The sequence below is a fragment of the Cyprinus carpio genome, chromosome A7, assembly GCF_018340385.1.
Source record: "Cyprinus carpio isolate SPL01 chromosome A7, ASM1834038v1, whole genome shotgun sequence".
Lineage (NCBI taxonomy): Eukaryota > Metazoa > Chordata > Actinopteri > Cypriniformes > Cyprinidae > Cyprinus > Cyprinus carpio.
In genome coordinates, this window is record NC_056578.1 from 34,522,610 (window position 1) to 34,546,446 (window position 23,837).

Sequence of the window (23,837 nt, forward strand, 5' to 3'; positions counted from 1 at the left end):
GCCTGCATTTATATGATCAAAAATACAGAAAAAAATAAATATTGTGAAATATTATTACAATTTAAAACAATGATTTTCAATTTTAAAATATTTTAAACTAATTTAACTAATTTTAAACTGAATTTTTCAGCATCATTACTGCAGTCTTCAGTGTTACATGATCTTCAGAAATCATTCTCATATGATGATTTTCAGTTATTATCAATGTTGGAAACAGTTGTAATGCTTAATATTTTGTGATAATGTAAACCTGTAATATTGTTTTCAGGATTCATTGATAAATAAAAATAGTAAAAGAACAGCATTTATTAAAAATAGAAATATATTCCAACAATGTCTTTACTGTTGCTTTTTTTTAATCAATTTAACACAACCTTGCTAAATAAAAGTATTAATTGTTAAAAAAATAAGATTCCAAACTTTGAATGGTAGTGTATATTGTTACAAGTTATTTCTATTTTAAATAAATGCTGTTCTTTTTTTTTTTTTTTTTTTTTTTTTATTATTTTAGGGTCTTTTAACTAATTGCGTATTAGCTTGCATATTACTAGAATATTGGCTGTTTATTAATATTTATTAAGCACATATTAATGCCTTATTCTGCATGACCTTATTCTACATTCTTTATCCTACCCAATACCTAAAGTTAACAACAAACTTACTAATTATTAATAAGCAGTAAATTAGGAGTTTGTTGAAGGAAAAGTCATAGTTAAGAGTGAATATGTGTTCCCTGTACTAAAGTGTTACCACATTAGTTAACTACAACAGATAACATTAACTAAGAGTTAAAAATAATTATACAGCATTTGTTAATCTTAATGTTAATTTCAACATTTACTAATACATTATTAAAATCAAATGCTGTAGTTTTTAAACATTAGTTAATGCACTATGAACTAACATGAACAAACAATGAACAGCTGTATTCTTATTAACGAACATTAACAAATATCAATAATACTGTAACTAACAACTGTATTGTTCACTGTTAGTTCATGTTAGTTAATACATTAGCTAATGCTAACGAATGCTACATTTTTTTATACTAATGCTAAACTTTTTATACTTTTTATAACCTCTCAAGATCCATAAAGGTACTAAAGACAAACTTAAAACAGCTAATGTGAGTTCAGTGGTTCAACTTTAATGTTGTGAAGTGACGATAATACTTGTGCACCAAAAAACCCCCCAAAAATAACTACTTTTCAACAATATCTTGTAATGGCCGTTTTCAAAAAACACTGGTTCATTAAGATCTGAAGCTTTCGTTTCAATTCAGTGGTTCGGATCGCGTATCAAATGGCTAAACTGCTGTAATCACCAGTCCCTCCATGATTTTGCGATTCTGCGATCACTGAATTTATCGCAAAATCAAGTAAACTTCACATTTTTCGCAAAAGCTCGCAATTTTTTGTAATTGCCGCAGATTTTCCACAGATTTTTGAGCTTCACAAAAATTTGCGAGCTTTTGCGAAAAATACGGAGTTTACTTGATTTTGCGATAAATTCAGTGATCGCAGAATCCGTGACGTCATCCCAATGCACATTCAGTCAAAGAAAGGTTGTTTCTTAGTTCCAAAAATGGAATGAACAGCCTTGCGTTCTCATCATGACTGATTTACAAGAGCTACATTGGATAAACGAACCGAAAGCGGAACAAATCAGCACTACTAGTTTGGGCTACACAGCGCAGACCATTTATCTGCTCGAGCCGGAGCTGCGGGCTGATCTCGATCACGCAACACTGATATACACAGTGCTGGGAGATACAGTAAAGAAAGCAGTCAAATTCACCACAGAATCAACATCTCTGTGAAATCTTGTGAGAAGCATTCAAATTCAGGGCAGAATTCTGTTAAAGCTGATGTCAGAACAAATGCCACTGATGTGGAAACCATGAAAAACTTGTATTTATTTGTACAAATTTGTATTTATTCAATTATATTTAGACATTATGAATAACAGTAATAAAATTAAATTTTATTAGATGTAATATATTTATTACATCTGTAAGACGTCTGCTAAAGATCTGGGAATCATCTGCTTTGTACTCTGATAAACATCTCAGAAGCAGTTTTACATGCATTCTAATAAATGTCTATTTGACATCTGACAGGAAACATCTTAGAGACGTACTGCAGATGAACAAGCACTCTTAAAAATACATCTTGCATATGTAATTGCAGACATAAGATGTCTCCGAGATGTGCATGTGTGATTAGGGTGAGTGCTTTACTGTCAGGTGCTGGTGCCACCTTCTGTAAAACTTAATGTCACTAGTGCTGGTGTCATCAAACGTTAGTATGGAGACCTACAATGTTCCTTGAAGTCAGAAAAGTCATAACAGTGTTAGAAGAATGTTGTCTGTGGTATATTTTCACTGCAGCCGAAGCAAAATCAGCCATTTTAGGCCGCAAAAATCAGAAAGAAGTTCCGCAAAATCCTGGAGAGACTGGTTTATTATTGTCTTTCTGCATTACCAACACACTATTTTTCTATTTGATACTGTAAAGCTACTTTGACACAATCTGTATTGTTCAAACCAATGTATAAATAAAGGTAACTTGACTTGAGTCAATTTGGTAAATGTGATATAATAATAATAATAATAATAATAATAATAATAATAATAATAATAATAATAAATGCAAATTTGTCAAATTTATGGAAATTACCACCACAAAATCAGTCATTTTGATCGCAAAAAAAAAAAAAATAAAAAAAAAATAAAAAAATAAGGGCATGTGCTTTCTAGTCCTGTAGTGCTGGTTGGTGAGGAGAACTTCATGGTGGTCGTAGGTACAACTCCAGTTGTAACTTTTGAGAAAGATTTGCTCCACGAGGGGCCTCTCTACCTCCTGGCCTATTACTATGCATTTCACCTGACATACCCCAAGTGTATTGCCACACTCTTGTCTGTGTTACAAACACAAGTACTTGAAGATGTTATCCACGAGCAGGATGCAACCTCCTCGTACAAGAAGGCCATTCATGAATGGAAAATGTTTGTTGAGTAATTTGTTCCAAAGATGTTGTATGGCTGAGGCAGTGATAGCTGATGTTTTTTGTTTCCCCACCCACCTATTTCTTTTGCACTTGATTTGTGCTATTTTTGAGTTTTCCCCAGTTTTCAGTAGTGTTTATTGAGGTTTGAGGTTATAGTGAATGCAGCTTACAGATTGAGGCATATCTCTTTGTGCAGACCATTTGCCGTTGATATGCCGGTTGTTATTTTTGTTGTGTTAAGAGGAGGTTCTTTAATAAATGTTCAGCAAAACTTAAGTTGTTTGTTTATTCATTTAGTACATTTTTATGTTTATTTGTTGTGGTGTTTAATGAATTTTCATCTATTTGCAGGTTATTGTGCATCTTTAAAAAAAATCTAAATAAGCTGAATTTAAGGTTAAATATTCTATTTTTAATGCAATCTGCACTAAAATTACTTATTATTCAGTGCTTATAAAAAGTGAAAATTGCATAATTATAAGCATGTTTGTCTAGTTATAAGACCTATCAGTATTTTTAGTGACTAAATTTAAGATAAAATATTCTAAAAACTGCACAGCTTTAAGCATTTTTGTCTAGTCTTAAGATCCAATTGCATTTATTAGTGACTAGATATTTATGCTATTTTCAAGAATTCTTATCAAGTCAGTTTTGCTTACCCCATTGGCAGATTTTTTTGCTTTATTTTAGTACATTTTAACTAGATTAAAGCACATCTTGCTTGTTTCAAGAGGGGCATTTTTTGCAGTGTATTTTGATTGTTTTTTGTTTTTTTTCATATCCGTATGTATATTTATTTGAGCGGTACCATTTTTAAATGGTAGTTTTCTATATAACATCAGGAATGCAGAGCACATTAAAGGCCGAGTAGAAGTCAAATGTTAATTTCATTACTCTAAGAAATGCAACAGTTTGGATTAGAGAACATTTAATTGTGAAAAGAGCATTAGACTATGTGAAAAAAGCTGCTGTGCACTGAAATAGACACTGAATGAAATATATTTAATATGTCAAATGTTTGTAAAGTCATGTAGCCTACACTCATGAACCTTCTTTTTTTTTCTCTATTCTTTTGCCTGTAGGATACCATGAAAATTAATATAACTTCAATAATTTACCATTCTGCCACTTTTTACCTTTGATTTTATAACAGTGATTGAGAATTAAAGTTACATATTGACTCGGAAGTATGCAGATGTATTTTTTTCGGGTGCTGTTGCCATGGTGAATCATAATTTTGGAGCTCCATTGATTGCGGCTTTTCATAGTCGTGCTGCACACGCTAAACTCAGAGTCAACCTACTCAGAGTCAATTGAACTAACTCAATTCATCTGTTCTGAACCCGAAAACTCAGTTTCCCATCTCAGGGTAAGTCTACTCAGAGTTCAAGTTTCACCTCAGAGTTGGTTAAACCTCCTTATTGAAACTGGCCCCAGGGAAGGATTATTTTGATGCATATTTATTTGAATGATACCATTTTTAAATGGTAGTTTTCTATATAACATCAGGGATGCAGAGCACATTAGTAAGTTCGCTGTATGCAGAGCGATAAGGAAAGTGTGTCTCACTCTCATCTCAGGGTAAGCCAACCCAGAGTTCAAGTTTCAACTCAGAGCTGGTTGAACATTCTTACTGAAACAGGCCCCTGGTGTAGAGTAATAAGAAAACAATACATTTTCATTTAATTATAAATGACATGCAATTAAGTGTCTGAAAAAAAAACACTACATTCAGTTTGACTTAAGTATATTTTTAATATATTTTCTTAAGTACAAGAAAGTAAAAACTTCATTTGTGTACTTATTTTGTCAAATGGCCAATTAAAGTTTAAATTATAGATTTATTGATTTTGGGGAGCTGCTTCTCAATAAACTGCTTGATATCCATCATTTCCTGTTGAAAGAAAGGGAGAAGGGAATCAGTTCAAAATGTTTTGGTATGTTATAAATAAATTAGTGGTGGGCCGTTATCGGCGTTAACGTGCTGCGTTAACGTGAGACTCTTATCGGGCGATAAAAAAAATATCGCCGTTAATCTATTCTCAAAGTTGGGTTGGGAGCTGGGTCTATACTACGCAAGCTATGATGACTTTCACCGTGATAGTTTAGCGCGGATGCATACCTAGACGAATTGCACTGTAGGAGGGGAGAACGAGTCTTCGAACCTGTGTGTATGCCTACTGTGAAATTACCAAGCTTCCCAAAAAAAACCTCGACAAGACTCACGCCTGTTTCACACATACTCCGTCTGCAGTTCGTATGCAGTCCGTGTGCGCTACGTATGTGGTGCAGAAGCAGCACGGACTCATTGTGTTTTCACACAGGACGCGTTTGCAGTCCGCTACTGATCTGCGGCTGTTTAGTCCACAAACACAACATTTGTTCATTATTCTATATTTCAAACCATGTAAAAAAATAAATAAATAAATAAATAAATGTGACTCTTATCACAGAACAGTAACAATCTTTCATAATCATATTCATTGGTTTTAGTTTAAAATTAATATATATAAAATTATTATTGTTTTTGACTTCTAGGTTTGTATAATAAGCTGCTCAAGCAAGCGGCAAAACATTTAAACACAACAATTAGCCTACTTTTCTTGTTGGGATATCGCAAATATTATTAAAATTAAAGCACCATTGACAGAAACAGTCGACTCTCGTGCCATTTGCATTTAAATCTTTATTACAAGCAATCACACGGTTCTTAATGAACTTTGTTTTTCTGCTTCCATAAAAGTGCATAGGCCTATATCATGTTGCCTCGTTTATCTAAAGGTGCTCTTTTTCTTGTTTTAAACCTAGCCAAAAACCCATGTGTTGCGTGTGAAACACAGTAGGCTTTAATTAGTATACATTTATTGTGAAATCACTGCATTTCCGTGTCAATCCATGTTAATTTTTACCGCGAACAATGCGTTGTCATTTTAATTCAGCGCATGCAGCACAGCAAAAATAGACTCGGTACGTAAACGATCACTGCACTGCTGCAGACGCACCGCTCCTGGAACGCACTGACGGACCACAACCGCGTGAACGCTGGAATCCGTTAACATGGGTGCGTAAAAAAAATAATAAAATGCAATGCATACGCACTGCAGACGGAGTATGTGTGAAACAGGCGTAAGGTTGTTTGTAACTTGTGCAATGCGGAATTAGTTTACTGTAGGAGTTCTTCCAGTCTCAAGTACCACCTAAAAGCAAAGCATCCCTTAGCTAATGCGGAAGATGCCGGGCCAAGCAATGTAGCGCAGGGGAAGAGTCGTCGTCAAACTACTGTTTGAGTGCAGCACAGCTCTATCAGTACTAACAAGTACATCTTATTGAACATAATTTGAATGCCTTCGGCAGAATTCAAATTAGCCATTTTAATCTAGATTAATCTAGATTAATTCCAAGATTACAGTGAGATTAATCTAGATTAAAAAAATTTATCTATGCCCACCACTAAAATAAATCCAATTAATGCATTTAAATGCCCTTTTCAAAAACAAGCAACCTACATAGGAAGCATTTTTAGGCTGTCATCCATTAAAAAAAAGTCAAAGTAGTTGGATGAAGCAAAACGGAATACTTTGAAGGGACACACAGTGATGAAACCTAGTGTATCTCTAAGACAGAGCTACAAACACATTCACACTATCACTTACACCTATGGGCAATTTAGAATCTCCAATTCAACCGAGCTGCTGTTTTTGACTGTGGGGGAAACCACAGTCCTGGTGGAAACCACACCAACAAAAGGAAGGAAAGAAATGCCCACTTAGAAAGGCAGCCAGGACTCAAACTGGAGACCTACCCACTGAGTAACCACAATGTTAATTTAGCAGTCACTTATGAGGTTCATTAATGGTTTGGATAAAGCCTTAGAATATAGCTTACTATGTAGACACTAAGCAGTAGAAAGCAAGGGCAACTCATTAGATTTTGGAACAGAGCTACTGTATTCTGAATAATAAAATAGCAATATATTTATATATATATATAAATAAAAAACAACCTTGGTTTATACAAACCTCGAGACATGCACTGTGAGGCATTTTAGAATATGTTTTAAAAGTGATATTGGAGGGATTCAGCATAACTTTGAGTTTCTCTACAGTGAGACAGCCAACAATAAAAGGAACAAGAGGATCTGCTTCACCATGACACTGCAGCACTGATATGTCCTTATTTCTGCTTATCATTGACTACAGGACAGAGACAGCAAGAGAAAACAGAGAAAAAAAAATCACATATGAATGTCAGCATAAAACAACATTTGTAACCCAAGTTATTTCCATACAGAAACATATTTCTAAATAAAAGATATTCATAGAAAACTAATTTTATCAATCTAAAACTGATTGGAATTGGATGTTTCATACCAGAATAGAGCCAGATTTAAATGAGATCTTGGATTTGGTGGACAACTTCCATTCACTTTTCATTTACATTTAGTCATTTAGCAGACGCTTTTATCCAAAGCGACTTACAAATGAGGACAATGGAAGCAATCAAAAACAACAAAAGAGCAATGATATTTAAGTGCTATAACAAGTCTCAGTTAGCTTAAACACAGTACACGCAACAAGGGCTTTTAAATAATATAATAAATAAAAAGAAAACAGATAGAATAGAAAAATAATAGAGCAAGCTAGTGTTAGGTCTTTTTATACTTGTATAATAAATGAAAAGAAAATAGATAGAATACAAAAAGATTAGAAAGGTTGCTAGATTTTTTTTTCTTTTTTTAAGAATAGAATTAGAATAGTGAGTGCTAAAGTTAGAGGGTCAAATAAAGAAGGAAGATATGTGTTTTAAGCTGATTCTTGAAGATGGCTAAGGAGCTCCACTTTTCAGGAGCTTTTTGACTGGAATGTTTTTTTTTTTTACTGTGTTAGTGTAGCAGATATTGATAATTATGAGTCAATACTTATGCTATGGATTAATTCATTCCACTAAAAACTCCTTTTGTATAAATCATTATCATCATCATCATCATCATTTTGTGTTAGCAAATACTTTAATTTTGTTTTGAAGTGGCATTTTGAAGAGACTTTAGAATTGCTTTATCTGTACTTGCACCATGATGCCATTTTTGTTCAGCCTGCACTTCATTTGTGCATTTGTTGTGTTTTCATTTGCTTAAATACTTTTGAGTAATGTGCCTATATTGTATTTTTATTTTTGCTTTGATAATTATCTTAATTGTAATGTTCACTGCTTTGAGAGTGCTGTGAAGAGGTGATAAGATCATATAAGACCAAAAGTAAAGCTTTTTTTTTATGCCAGTTGTTGGGAACCTGTGTGTCATGATCGTGGACTTTTAGTTTGTTCTCTTCCCTCATGTTTCACTTGACCTAGTTTTTGTCATCCTTTGATTAGTTTATTTAGTTCACCTGTGTCAGTTAATTAAAGGGATACTCCACCCCAAAATGAGAATTTTGTCATGAATCACTTACCCTCATGTCGTTCCAAACCTGTAAAAGCTCAGTTCGTCTTCGGAACACAATTTAAGATATTTTGGATGAAAACCTGGAGGCATGAGACTGTCCGCACCACAAGGATGCGCTGTTTCTACATGTATTTAGCTTTGATTTGAAATAAAACAGCGCCTCCTTGTGGCGCGGATGACACAGAAGAGCATACACAGCATAGGGTGACATGGACAGACACAGAGGAGACTGTTGACCAAGGAATTATTGAATAAAGTCGTTTTTTTTTTTTTTTTTTCTTCGCTTACAAAAAGTGATGCCATCGCTTCATATAACCCAGATTGCACGTCTGATGGCAGATGGAGTATTCTGGCAACGACTTTCATACCTTTTATGGACCTTGACACTGGTATTTATTTGGCAGTCTATGGAACAGTCTCAAGTCTCCAGGCTTTCATCCAAAATGTCTTAAATTGTGTTCGAACGGAGCTTTTACTGGTTTGGAACGACATTAAGTGATTAATGACAAAATTTTCATTTTGGGGTGGAGTGTCCCTTTAAGTCATTTAGTCCCTCTCTTTTCTGTGTATTTAAGTTCCCTCAGTTCCTTTGATGGTCGGTTATTGTTGAATTTTATCCTGTGTGTTAGAACCTCTTCATCTTGTGAATTACTACTAAAAGGATTTGTTTATATGATTTTCGTTATCATCTTAATCATCTTCCTAGCAGCTGTGTGACAGAATAACCGTCCACAAAAAAATTGACTAGAACTGGCCTCAATTAACGTGGTCCCAAAGGGTAATGTTCACAGCCCTTCTGGGGCTACAAATCTTTATTTTTCAAGGTGGGCGGGACTTGGAGGAATATGTGCAGCAGTTTATTGATCAATGCCAGATGCTGGTGAGTTACATCAATTTAGTGCTCTGGATAGACGGATCAGTGTTCACCGTGGATGAGTCCTCACCTGCCATGGCCTCCAGCCCAAGTCACCTTTATTTATATAGTGCTTTTAACAATACAGATTGTGTCAAAGCAACTATAGAGCATTAAATAGGAAAACAGGGTGTCAATAATACAAAAAGGCAGTGCTAAACCCAGAGTCAACACCTGTCATGGCCACCAGCCCAGAGCCCAGCCAAGTGTCACCCCACTGCGAGCAGCTGCTTGAACCCACCACAGACGGAGAGCCAAAGCCCGCCGGGACCAATGAGCCATCGCAAGTAAGAGCGATATTGGATTGTGCATTGCCCTGGTACCAGAGCCCAAAATGTCTGATCAGGTGTGTTTGGCGGCAGCGCAAGCAACAGTGGATACAACAGTAAAAATAGCGGAGGCGAAGGAAAACCCTGCCCACTACACCACCCATGAGGTTGAGCAGTCACTGGACACTGTGAATTTAATTGATTTGGATACAGATACCACCTTTTATAAACTGTCTGTCTACCCTGAAATGATCATGGAGGTCCTACCCAAACTGTTTACCTGGAACTGTCTATCTGCCCTGAAATCTCTGTCGGTCCTGTCACGACCATGGAGGTTGTTCCTCTTTCTGTGACACTCCATGTCATGGGTGTTGCCATTTGGTGTGTGTGGGCAGTACACACCATTCCTGAACCCTTGGACAGCACAAAATTCCCTCCCGCCCTCCCTTCAGATCCACCTCTTCACCAGTCTTCTCCATCACCTCAGCTGTCTCCTGTCAGCCCCTCTGCTCACCCTCAGTCCATTATCAGTGATGTGGGTTCGCCATGGGTCTGTCAGTTTTCATCTGCGTCGTGGCTGGAGGATCCCTTGTCTCCGTCTCCAGCCTCCAAGGCCCGGACTCCACATCGGCCTGTCGACCCAGCGCCTCCACCATGGCCCATCAGTCCACCAGCTCCGCAGGGTTTCGTCATCCCTCCGGCACCGCCTTGGTCAGTCATCGACCCGCCATCGACTCAGGACTCCACTCCTCTGGCTGCACTTCATCGATCCATCACACTGGCTCTGTTGGGCTCCTCCCTCCCTCCAGCTCCACCTTGTTCCTCTGTTGCTCCGGCTCCACCACTGCCTTCCGGATCCACTCCTATGCCTTGGTTACCTGAGACATCTGGTCCGCCTTGGCTCTCCGGATCCTCCCCATCAGCCTGGCTCTACGGCTTTCTGTCTTTATCCCAGGCTCCTCTCCCACCTGCTCCGCCACTGTCGGTGGGTCCCCTGGAGTCGTCAGCCCTTCCTCCACCATGGCTCGTAATCCATGGCACCATGGTTCAGGAGAAAAAAGGCTTTTTCCCATAGTGTCTTTTAACCAAGACGCAGTACGAGTGAAGTATCGACAGGGAACACAATGCAGATTGTAATAGTGGCCGACTCAGGCCAAGTTATGCTGGTTACATTAGCTATTAACAAGATAGTATTTTTTGTATCAGATTACAAGAAAAGTTTCAGAGATTATGAAAGTTATTACATTTTTATAAAAGATTATGAAGACATTTTTATAAAAACATGCTCTAATAAAATATTTTAAAATATGAAAGATTAAAATTATACAGGTTTCCAGGACAAGAAAGTAATGTAAACATATTTCCAAAAATATTTTTGGAAATGCTGTGAGGTTGATAGAACTACGAATGCCTACAATAACCAACCTGTGACAGGGAGTTCCTGAGGGGCAACCAGCAGCTGAGAGCAAAAACACCAGCCAGCTTCTGATGAGTTGTCAAAGCAGTGTAGAGAGACAGGGCTCCACCTTTTATTATGTACAAACAAATCAAGCAATCATTAAAATATTATATTAGTTCCATTTCTGTGTAGTCAATCATGTCTAACTCCAGGTCAGGGTAGACAGAATTATGATTACAAAGGCTTAAACTAGGACATCAGGAAAACTTAAAATCCAGTGGTGATTTGGGCTGTAGAACAAACTGTTCCCCCTCAAAATAATTATTTTTGAAAGATTGTTTGGTAAGATGTTTGTTGAAGAATTTGTCTATGTTGCTGTCTATATCATTAATAAAGTCTGCTTTTGGATTAATTTTTGAAACAACATCTCAGTTCAAAGTATTTGCTGTTGGTTGATTCCAGTACGTACCTGGCAGAAAATTTAAGTTTAAGTGGCTGTAATGCAACATTTCATTTACAAAGAACCAAAACTGCAACATTGTCAGCACTTCAAAATGTAAAATATTTTCTTGAACTCATGTATGGCATGAAATGGTTTGAGATTGACCAAATCGCTACACAAAATTAGCATTACACCACTTGCTTACCAATCCTCTACAGTAAATGGGTGCTGTCAGAATGAGAGTTCAAACTTCTGATAAATGCATAACAATAATCTATAAATAACATGACAGCAGTCCATTAATTAATATCTTGTGTACTGAAAAGCTGTGTGTTTGTAAAAAACAAAACCATCATCAACTTTAAAATGTCGCTTCTGACCAAGATACAGGTCTGTAATCCAAAATGTTCATTTTTGGGTGAACTATTCCTTTTTGATGTGACAGTACCTTAGCAAAGATTCAGAATAAAATCAGCCTTCCCAGTGATGTTCCCAAAAGAGATCAAAGCATCCTTGTCACATCTGATGTGACATTCAGCTCTGCATCTATCTTTGAATGTGTCTTCAATGCAGCTTGACTTTTCTGTTTTATGCTAATTTCTTATGGCTTATTCAGGTGTTGGAAACCTGCTTGTTGCTTTAGGTGTATCCAGCTTATAACTATATTGTCCACATATTTGTTGCTTACGACTACTGGGAATTGGCAACATGCTGGCAGTTGTTAACTTAAGCTACTACATTGGTCTGCAAAAGGGAGTGTGTTCTTCAGTAGGTAATTAGAGCTCTAGTTATGGCATTAACTGACACAGACAACGGACAGATGTGTAGTGTGAAACAAACAGGAATCCAATGACTTTAAAAGTAGAGTGACCAGATTTGGCATGGTGGAATACGGGACGGGTGGGCAATATGAATACGATATGAGAAATTTTATTTCAAGATATCTATATCTATCTATCTATCTATCTATCTATCTATCTATCTATCTATCTATCTCAGTAGCGAACTGTGCCTCTTGAACCTAGGCCCTCTCCCCCTACCCTCGTCGAAAAAAAAAAGAAAAACTACCAGCCTAATTTAGGGTGTCATCTTCTAAAAGTCATCTTTAATAATTCCACCATTAAAACAAGCCTTAATCCGGTCACACACCGGACGAGAAGCGCAGTGCTGTGCCGCACGACTTTAAAATGGAACACATTGTTTTCTATGAGTGTACACACACCACTGGCAACTGTCAGTGGATCCCAGCTGCAACAGGCGTGGTTCAAAAACCTGCCGCGCCACTCACATAATTTTACATTAAATAGCATTATATTCATTAAAATGCATTATATTGTCCCAAATTATTGTTAATGTACATAATGACTTCATCCTAGGCTGGAAGATTGTGTTTTGTGAATTGTTTTTGTGAAAAGTTTGTCTTTCTGCGCCTCTAATAAAATCTGTGCTTCATATAGACTGCAACCGATCTCACTTTCTTATTCTGTTTCCTCTATTTTTCAATCAACGAACTTCAAACTCATTGACACAACTCATTCTTGAAGTGAATTTATGACTGATTAGAGAATAGATTAAAGGTTTTGGACTGTCATCTTGAACTGAATGCGAAACGTCCAGTGTGCGCCGACATGTGAGTTGCCCTAGACATGGCGCGGCACTGTGGTTTCCATCCTGTGTGCGACCCATAGATATGTGTAAGTGCGTCTGCCTTCCAGAAATGCAACAAGAAAACAGCACAGCGAGAGTTACTGAAATCACCAAAATAAAACAGCTAAGTTTAAGTCAAATGAAAATCCTCATTACAAATGCATCATCATTCAATTGGTCTGTGCACAAAACCAACAAATGTGTGTTTAATGTAAACTAACACATCATGGCATCACTCACAGCAAAACAAGTTATGATAAACAAGCAGTGTTTATAATAAATAATATTATTATTGGCACAGTGGCCTAGTAAATTTCTCCACTTACATTATTTGCAGCTTTTATCGCAACGTGAATAATAACTAGTTAGTTTATCAGCCTATTTTTTTTTCCTGATATACAGAGATCCCCACAGTGGGCAGAACTTAAATAAATTATGTGATCACAAGGCCCACCTTGAGGAGGAGGAAGGTATTTAATTAGGCTGCTGTCCCTTTAAGACCGAACGCATCGATGTAATACACCGACACATAACCGGTTTCACCCACCTGTTTATGTTCACTTAGACCATAACCGAATGTATTTATGTGAGCTATTCCACAAAATGGACATTTTGACAACTGTGTGTGTATTTGATAATCCAGGTGCAAGGAGAACTGATTGAGTACGCAAAAGAGAGAAAGAGCATCTGGTGTGTAATTCATTTCATGTGATCCCACGTTCATTAATTGCAAGTTAATCGATAACATCTCAGTTACGTACATAACCCTCGTCCCCTGATGGAGGGAGCGGTGATGTTATGGTGTGAAGACATTAGGGGTCTAACTTGGGAACCCAATCATCTCTGAGTTTAAAAGAAAACGCCAATGAAAATTGGCTAGTGGATTTTGCATCCACTCATTAGGTTTTATGCTGAGGAGCCGAGAACGTGTCCCACCAATAGTGAGTGACTCAAGGTTGTGACATGGGGACATAACATCTCCGGGATGGAACAACTGCCAGAAGAGACTTACAGAGCGGGTCTGTCAAGGGAAGACACGGGTTTACAGAGAGGGAAACCTTACCATTGAAGAATACACATATAGGGCCCTATCATACACCCGGCGCAATGCGACGCAAGGTGCAGCGCAAGTGTGTTTGCTAGTTTCAGTCTGGCGCCGTTCGCATTTTCCCCTTCCAGCGCCATGTCGTTTAATTAGCAAATGCATTTGTGCCCATTTGTGTGCCCATGGGCGTGCTGGTCTAAAAAAGAGGTGTGTTCAGGCGCATTGCTTTTTTAAGGAGCTGAAAATAGACTGCGCCATAGACCAAATCAACCCTGGTCTAAAGTCAATGGCGCAATATTTTTTTTGTTATTTAAAGAGCGCCTCTCTTTTTTAGAAAATGCGCCTCTGGGCGAGTCCACAGTGCGCATTGACTTTGCTTATTACACACAGGGATGCATCACACAAACATGCCAAATATTAAAAACAAAAGGATTACAGTGTAAAAGAATATTATGGTGTAGGCTACATAAATATAAAAATGTAATGATGGATAGTCATTGCGTGTATTAGAATTAGGCTATCTATTGGCAATTCAGCCTATTACTACTTATAATGATGAATGAAATTGGGGAATTAATTGAACAATCGTGCCAATACACACACATATATATATTAACTGACTCATCTCGTGGCACTTTGGTGGATTCCTGCTTGTCCCGTAGATGATCTGCGCGCGCGCCCTAACTTCGCGCACGAGCAGATCGGTTTCTTTGCTTGAGAAGCGTTCAGCTTTTCCGTCAACAAATTCCGCCATGTAAATAGCGATCCGTCCGCGAAAGCTCATCTCGCTCTTAAAGGGAATGGGAGATGACACTCTGATTGGTGTATTGAACGTTACGCCCAGAATAGGGACCGCCCATTACTCATTACCCATTCAAAAAATGCGCCCCGGCGCACAGACCGTTTTTCCATCGTTAAAATAGCAAAAGTGGATTTGGACACGCCCTGAGTGCACCTATGCCGTGCGCTTTACACTTTGTGTTTAGATCATTAAAATAGGGCCCATGGGATAACCCGTAGGTAATAAAGCCATAAGGACACCTAGCACAGTTAGGGGCTGACCCGGACTCTGGGCATGCTAACACCAGAACTGGGCCTGGCGTCAGACTGCTCCGTCAAGGAGGTGCTCAAGGATGCTCGACCGGGATTCGGCAAATGGGGAACTCTACTGGGAGAAGAAAGGCGCTCACATCCCCTTGTGAGGGGGAATGGCGCAGCAAGCATGACACCGAGCCACTTCTTCCCGCCAATTACCTGTTACTGAGCACACGGAGAGAAACCGGCTCTACACAAAGGTTGTAAAACTTCGCGAAGGTGTTAGGTGTCGCCCAGCCCGCAGCTCGACAGATGTCCGCTAGAGAGGCACCATGCGCCAGCACCCAGGAGGATTCAACACTCCGAGTGGAGTGGACTCTCACCCCCAGGAGGCATGGCTCGCCTTGGGATTGATACGCCAAGGTGATGGCATCCACCATTCAGTGGGCCAACCTCTGTTTGGAGGCAGCCTTCCCTTTCTGCTGACCTCCAAAGCAGACAAGGAGCTGAGCTTCTAAAGCTCAGGGTGCGGTCCACATATATGCGCCCTGTCGTTTGATGTACGAAACAGCCGCAGTGTTGTCCGTGCGGACCAACATGTGCTTGTCCAGCAGCAGCAGCCAGTACTGCCACAAGGCTAGATGCACTGCCAGTAAGACCAGATAGTTGATGTGCTAAAGCAGTCGAGTTCCTGTCCAGGCATCTGTCAACGACATGCTGGGACATTTGTTCTAAGGGAACCCCGGCCCGTAGAAAAGCAAGGTCCGTCCAGGGACTGAATAAGCAGCGACATATCGGTGTGATAGTGACATCATATGTACCACGGTGCTCGGGACTCGGGAGTGTGTAACCAGTGCTAAACTGGTATCATATAGGCAATCCGTGTGGCGAAAAAGAGATTCTCTGCATGGGGGAGAGCTTGCAGTTCTCTCGGTTGACCTGAAGCCCCAACTGACTGAGGTGCCGGAGTACCAGGTCCCTGTGTTCACACAACTCTTCTCGCGACATGATGAGGGCCATATGGGCCATGATGAGCCAGTGGTCGAGATAGTTGAGGATCCTGATGCCCACATCCCATAGTGGGGCAAGGGCACCCCCCACGACTTTCGTAAAGACACGGGGGAACAGGGAAAGCCCGAAGGGGTTGAACCTTGTATTACCTTGCTCAATCCTCAAACACAAACTGCAAAAATGGTCTGTGTCGAGGAAGGATTGAGGCATGAAAGTATGCGTCCTACAGATCAATCGCAGCAAACCAATCCTGGGCTTAAACTAATTTGATAATATGTTTTTGCATCAACATCCTGAACGGGAGCTTGTAAAGGGTCCGATTCAAGCCTTGCAGAACCAAGATTGGTCAAAGGCCACCGCTTTTCTTGGGTACGATGAAGTAAGGGCTGTAAAACCCCTTCCTCATCTCAACTGGATGGACAGGGTCAATTGAATCCTTGGCCAAAAGGACAGTAATCTCCTCGTGCAAGACAGAGGCATCTTGGACCATAGATATTCACAAGTCTGTAACTTGTAGTAGTCTCCAGTCATTTAATAGCTTGCGAAAAATAATCTCATTCAGAATCCTCATGTATTGAAATATTCCTATAATAAGAGTCCAATGAAATATGAAAATAAATGAATTTTGTTAAATTTATATTACAAAACCATACAAATAAAGTATTTCTTTATTATATAAATCAGGAGTTTTAAATTAAAGTTCCAAGGCACAGCCTCTATATTTTCTTACAAGCAGAGGTCCAGAATTTTTTTTTTTTTTTTTTTTTTTTTTTTTTTTTTTTTACATGTATTGCATTTTTACATTTAGATACGTACGAGGCCATGTGACAGAAAAAATACTGTTTCTGCTCAGGGTTTTCCTCCTGAAATCTATACTATTTTAATATTTTAGCCTACTTAAAAGCATTATCCAAAAACAATGTAGCTTCAATAATCAAAAAGTTCTCATCTTGAGCAGAAAAGAAAGATTTCAAAGTTTAAGTTCTATCCTAGCCATTTAAAGGGGTCATATGATGCTGCTAAAAAGAACATTATTTTTGTGTATTTGGTGTAATGCAATGTGTTTATGCGATTTAAAAAAAACACATTATTTTCCACATACTGTACATTGTTGTTTCTCCTCTATGCCCCGCCTTCTGAAACTCATCGATTTTTACAAGGCTCACCGGTCTGAAAAGTGAGGTGTGCTCTGATTGGCCAGCTATCCAGTGCGTTGTGTTTGGCTGAATACCTGAAGCATGCGATGGAAATGTTACGCCCCTTAACATATTGTGATGCCGGAGCGAGGAGACATAAACATAAAACCCTTATAAACGTGATATTAACATGATTTCTAGTCGTGTCCTCTTTTGGAAGGCCAAACAAAGTAGTTTCGCTTTCTCAACGAAACAGCGTCACACACCGCGGACTTGAGTGAGCGGAGGCCGGAGCCCTAGAGTGAGCCGTGTCCTAGAGTGAGCGGAGGCCAGCATGAGAACAAGAGCTTGTAACACTCCAAAGAGAAAGGCAAAACTGAAATTGCATAATGTGACCCCTTTAACAACAATTTTCCCAATTATAATTACATGATTCTTTTGAAAAATTCTTAGCCTACAGATTAATAATGCGAAATGTAGATCAGCACATCAGCACAAGTCTTGTCACATCTGGTTTGAACAGTCAGAGTCATAGGTTATCGATAGATAAATAGTAAGAAAAAATAACTTTATTTGCAGCATTGTTATTTTCTGCTAGGAATGCACCTAAATGAAAATTCTGGGCCGAAACGAAACAAAAAATTCTGGATGCACTTGGCCAAAACCGAAACTGCTTTGTAATGATTATTTATTATTTTATTAAATAATAGAAAGTCATTTTGCAAGACTTTTTAAATTTAACTAAATTTTAATGATACTGAATTTAAAAAACACAAGCCAATAAAATAACCACACTTTTACTGAAAGTAACACGATAAAACTGGACAGAATTTATATTAATATTGGTTAGTAGTTAAACGGATTGTAGTTGCTCCGTGATCCGTACGGCCCAAGCCCCACGATTCGGCACACATGTGATCCACAGATTAATTGCAAAATGTAACCATAATAGAGTAAAACTCGATTTGTTACTTGCATGCACAGCCACACACCGAACTGAATCCTCTTCTGAATCCTCTGAACAGACAAATACACATAAAATTATGACAAAATCTCGACAATCATTCAGGTAAATGCAGTCAGTTATTCATATAGTGAACACTATGCAGTGTTATTTTCCCTAATTATTACATTTCTGTATTTTAATACTACCAACCTTATTTTATTTGTAACATATTGTGTTGTATTTATCTATGCTTGTAATTTGTGTATTTGTTCTTATTTTTACTCACTGTTCTCTTGTCTCTTTAATCAGGTTTAAACTTTCTTAATCTAGTAGTATTTGCTGTGATATCAAAGAAGTACTTCACTTTAAGTAATAAATGGAAAGCAAGTTAAATTTAAATATTTTTCTTTCCTTGCTGATCCAAAAAATGATCCGATCCGTTGGTCAAAAACCATAATGTGATCGAAAAATGTGAGATTTGTGATCCGCTGAACCACTAATATTGGTAACACTTTACAATAAGGTTCATTAGTTAACTACTTTAGTTAACATGAACTAAGAATGAACAATAGTTCTTTAGCATTTATTAACCTTAGTTAATGTCAATTTCAACATTTACTAATGCATTTTTAAAATTTACAGTTGTGCTTGTTAACAGTTAATGCACTCCGAAATAACATATAATAACAACTAATAGTGAACAACTGTATTCTCATTAACTAACATTAAGAAAGATTAATAAATACTGTAATGTATTGTTCATTGTTCGTTCATGTTAGTTAATACATTAACTAACATTAACTAATGGAACCTAGCGCTACTGCAAACAGGAACAAGTATACTGCATAGAAATTTCCTGTCAGGGCATTACTTTGCTTTTACGGTGAGCATGAGTGGTACATGAGTGGAATGCACATTGATAGAGCGGAATACTGAGTGGAGCGTCAAACCGCGCAGTGATGAGGAGATTGAAACCTGTGCGCTGAACACTGGGGCGTGGCGAGGAGCCATATATATTATTATATGTAGCCTATATTTTCAGCTCATATTTTCGGCCGAAAATCTAATATGCCATTTTCGGCCGATAATTTTCGGCTGCAGAAAATTCAGTGCATCCCTATTTTCTGCTGTGTTTTGTTGTTTCTGTTGTTTTTAAAATAGACGTGTCCTCCGCAGCTCTAAACATTCTAAAAAAAAGAGAAATTTCATGGAGCTGTAAGTGCTCGAATAAAGCGCATTTGGGTTTCGATAAAAAATACTAGAGGATATGGTGAGAAAATATTTACCATAAACGACCCTAAACGCTTGTTATGTATTCCACTCTGCTAGCGCAATCCACACTCCCAAACTCTGTACAAGTGGCACCAAAGGGACAGTCGATGTACCCACAGTGGTGCAGCGATGGACAGTTGTGCTGAGTTGCCCAGAAGGCATCCTGTTCTGAGTCATCACAGAAAAACTCCCCGTGTCCCCAGAGGTACTGGCCAGAGATGTGTGGAGAGGCATTGAGTCTCCGAACCACAATGTCATGGCCACTGGCCATCGAGCCAACAGAAAGAAACAGATTCTCCGCTCGGCCCTCCTTCATGAGCGGTGCTGTCCTCCTGAAGAGCAGTCTCACACATCTGTGGGTTGCCAGTGTCAAGGCCGCTTTGTCGTCTTCCTAGAGGATTTAGCGGCAGGATGTGACACGGGAGAAACGCTCTACTGCGTAGGGCTCTACACGCCGACATCAACGATTTCTCAGGGCGGGGCAGTGCCGTTGTGGAGTACGCAGGAAGGCGCCGATGGCGACGAGCTGGCTGGGACACGGCCCGCGATGGAACGGGCAAGATGTGCTGTATGACCTCAGTCTGCTGTTGTACTGAGAAGATGTGAGCATCAAGAAAGTACACTTTGTCAACGTCTCTCGACATGACAAGGCTGAGCCAGAGAAGGCGCTCCTAGACCAACAGAGTGGATATGCGCAGCCCCTGCATCAACCTTGGGTCAGTACTACCCTCGTGCATTTGTTAAGGCTTGGTGAACTTGCAGGATAGCCATGGCATGCAGGGCAAAGGTGGCTTGTCCCATAACACTATAAGCTTTGACAGCAAGAGCTGCTGATAGCTTACAGGCTTTGGACGGTAGATGTGGACAACTCCTCCAAGTAGGAGCGTTTTGCAGGCACAGGTGCACCGCAACTGCTCTCTCCACTTAGGGAATGTCAATGCACCCCCTAACCGCCCCGCTAATGAGCGTAGTGAGGATGGAGGAAGGAGACGAGTGGCTTCTGGCCATAAAAGTGGCCGTCCACAACTACATCACTTCCTCATGCACCTCCGGGAAGAAAGGAGTAGAATCCAGTTGTGAGCTGCGCTCCACACTGAGAAACCAATCATCCAGCTGCGAGCACTCAGGGGTGGTAGATGTATTTACCTCCAGCCAGATGCTCAGAGCTGCCCAGGCAAGCATGGCTGTCAACTCTGGGTCCGATTTGGCAGTGGCGAAAACACCCGAGGGGGGAAGCCCCGCTGAATCTTCACCTCAGAGGTCAATAGCCCATCCCCCGTTGCTGCAATCGACATCTGATCCCCCGGCAGCACACTGAATGAAATATCTCAGAATCACTCAGCAGCTGCACAGAACAAGCACTGTGGGATGAGTGAGAGGTCCATGGGGCGTGGCCCGGTGGAGAAGCTGTCACCATCAAATCTCTCTTGGCGTGGTCCTCTGCTTGTGGCAGAGAAACTGAGATGGGTAGTGACAGAGCGGTCTGCTCCTTTGCCTTTAAGAACGGAGAGACACGATTGCAGCATTGCCATGGTCATGTACTCGCGCACTGTATGGGCATGAACCATCCACGAACGCGTCTTCAGTGTGCTGAATGCCCAGTCATTGTGGCCGTTGTCAGAGGACAGGAAAAAATGCAACCAAGTGGATACGGACGAAAACGGCATCTTTAAAAAGACGCAAATCGTCCGTGATTTGCTCTTTTAGTTGAAGCGCCCAGGGGAATAGCTGAAAGGGACACCGCCGTTTGCGCCGTAAAGCCAGCCAGAACAGCTTCCCGACACACAGCAGATGAATGTGGAGTATAACAGATTTTCATACAACCACTTGGCTCCGAAGCAAAAATTTAATAAGTGGATGTGCACAGTCACCTTATATACCTGTGTGCACGGGGAGTGGCTCAGCATGCAAATTTCACTAGCCAGTTTTCATTGGTGTTTTCTTTTAAACTCAGAGATGATTGGGCTCTCAAGTTAGACACCCAATGTCATCACGACATAACTCGTAGTGACCGACAGATAGGGAACAAATTGTAATTGGATGATAATTTTGTTCTACGATGAGCTTGGCTACCTTTGATTAGGCTGTTGTCACGTGACAGAACACTACTACTACTCGCTCTGATCTACTAGTCGTAAAGAAATTTTGAAATATGGGACAAAACATGATTTTTTTTTTCTTAAGTCGGGACACTAAAAATAGAGCTGAAATACGGGACTGTAACAGGAAAAATGGGACGTTTGGTCACCCTATTAAAAGTCATGTAGTGTATAAGTGGCATCCACCAGTGTGCATAGATGTGCAGGGAGTTCTTGCCCAGAACAGTGCCAAACCATATCCTAATTGTCAGGTATCTATGACAACAGTGGTCCTGACTGAATTCAAATGTATTGTGAGTTCAGGCAAGTTACACCAGTCAAGCTCACATCTGCTGATGCTCATCTGATCCATGTTAACCTATAAGAATATGAAGTCTATAACAGCTATCATATTTATGTTACAACTTATTAATAAATTTATATTATAACACTTATTATGATGACATAATACTTATCAATTATAGTTGATGGTAGTGTTCCTGACTGAAATATAGTTTTAATTATATATATTTTTTTTTTATTATTTTTTTTTTAGTTTACTAAAACCAGTTTTTACTTACATTTTCAAAGTGTGCGGGAGGAAAAAAAAACAGATTTGCTTTACCTGAGAGAACCCTCCCAACACAATTCTATGAGATGGAATACCATTCTTAACTTCTTGATCAATCAGTGCTTTGACTGTGGACAAATTAAAACAAGTTTACACATTTAATGGCAGATTCAGTATTCTGTTGTTACTCTTACACTGCAGTTTCATATTATACTTAACTGCTTTCAGCAGCTCTTTTTATTCCAGTTTCATCTTCCTCTGCATGAGGATGAAGACTAACTATGTCAAACCTAAAAGTAACAAACTTTAAGTAGTGAAATACGTAATAAGCGAAAAACATAAAAAGCACTTGAAAAAAATGTTTATAACTCACCAGGAAGGCATTGCCATGTTCATGTTGAGGGTGACAGGCATGACAGGTCTTTCATGGTCAATTGCATAAAAAAAGAGGGAACAAAGGTAAATAAAATACTAAAAAAGAGAAAGAAAGTTGAAAATCTATTTGGGTCATTTCTACAATGCAGTATGTGGCCTCACAGGATAGTAAAGCATCCACCGGTATGCATACTTCAGAATCTTTGCCTATGTAGTGAGACATCCATGTGCTTTTGTGTACTGTTTTAAGGAATTTCACATACTGCTTTTAGCCCATTGTGTTGTCCTCTATATACAGGACACTGAGTAAGATTTCCTTATCTTAACTCCCCGATTAAATGTTGTCAACAGTTCAAAAAGTCAATCAACCAGAAGAGGCTTCCGAGAAAAGAAAATTCTACCTTATGCATGAAATCTTATTGATTGAGAGTAAAATGCACCTGGAATTCATTGACTGTTTAATATTCAATTAATTAAATATTATTATATTACTATTCATTCTTAAACCCTCTGAAGTCGACTAACGCGGATACGCATTTTGTGGCAAATTCTCCTGATAAGACCGAAAAGAACTTAAATTACACTTTCAGTTTTGATTGTACAGATAAGAGCAACACATCAAACGAATCTGTAAAGGGTCTATTTTTATTTGTATACATACATGATAACAACAAAACTTTGTGCATTTCTAAAATAAAGAAAACAAACAGAGTGCACAGTCTGCCGCCTTGGTTCTGTGTGATCTTCATTTAGAAATGCGTCATTAAAATGAACTGTAACTCAGCAAATACTCAACACAGAGATATGAGAGATAGGTCTACAGAAAGCTTGACATGACTACTTTTAAACTAAGCAAGTCTTATCGAAAACAAATATTCTGTGATAAAGTAATCCATATGAAAACAACACGATGTCCAGTCTTTCACGTCTCCCTTCATTATATCTAATGCGCCCAGGCGCCGAGCACGCTATTGATATTACAATCATCTATGTGAAACTCGCCGCAGATAAACGGCAACTTCACAGCAAACAAAGCAGCGAGACTGTACTTCACATTTTTAAATGTATAAGAAGAATGAACCAGGCTTGACCCAGCAGAGATCATAAACATAAGTCTTTTTTTTTACTTGTATTCGTTTTCATATAACTTGTACACATTTTACTAGTTAGACTTTTTCCAAACTATACTAAGCTTCTGTTCATGAATATCTGCTCGGGTGTAAATATTTTTAATGTGTTAATCCCCTTC

General features: G+C 38.9%; 1 protein-coding gene across 6 annotated transcripts in view; it reads right to left on the minus strand.

The window, feature by feature from the left end:
* Positions 1–4,744: 4,744 nt before the first annotated feature.
* The window catches only part of lypla1 (lysophospholipase 1), a 29,684-nt gene continuing 10,591 nt past the window's right edge, over positions 4,745–23,837 (minus strand). For 4 of the 6 annotated variants that reach the window (XM_042760927.1, XM_042760930.1, XM_042760928.1 and 1 more), the window contains 6 exons: positions 22,587–22,634; positions 22,433–22,503; positions 22,268–22,341; positions 11,057–11,158; positions 7,029–7,202; positions 4,745–4,903 (listed from right to left, as the gene is read on the minus strand). In XM_042760927.1, coding sequence (XP_042616861.1) covers positions 4,838–4,903; positions 7,029–7,202; positions 11,057–11,158; positions 22,268–22,341; positions 22,433–22,503; positions 22,587–22,634 — 535 coding nt within the window. In that variant the 3' untranslated portion in view covers positions 4,745–4,837. The remainder of the gene's footprint in view (positions 4,904–7,028; positions 7,203–11,056; positions 11,159–22,267; positions 22,342–22,432; positions 22,504–22,586; positions 22,635–23,837) is intronic. The other 2 variants (XM_042760929.1, XM_042760931.1) reach the window with 2 other exon arrangements.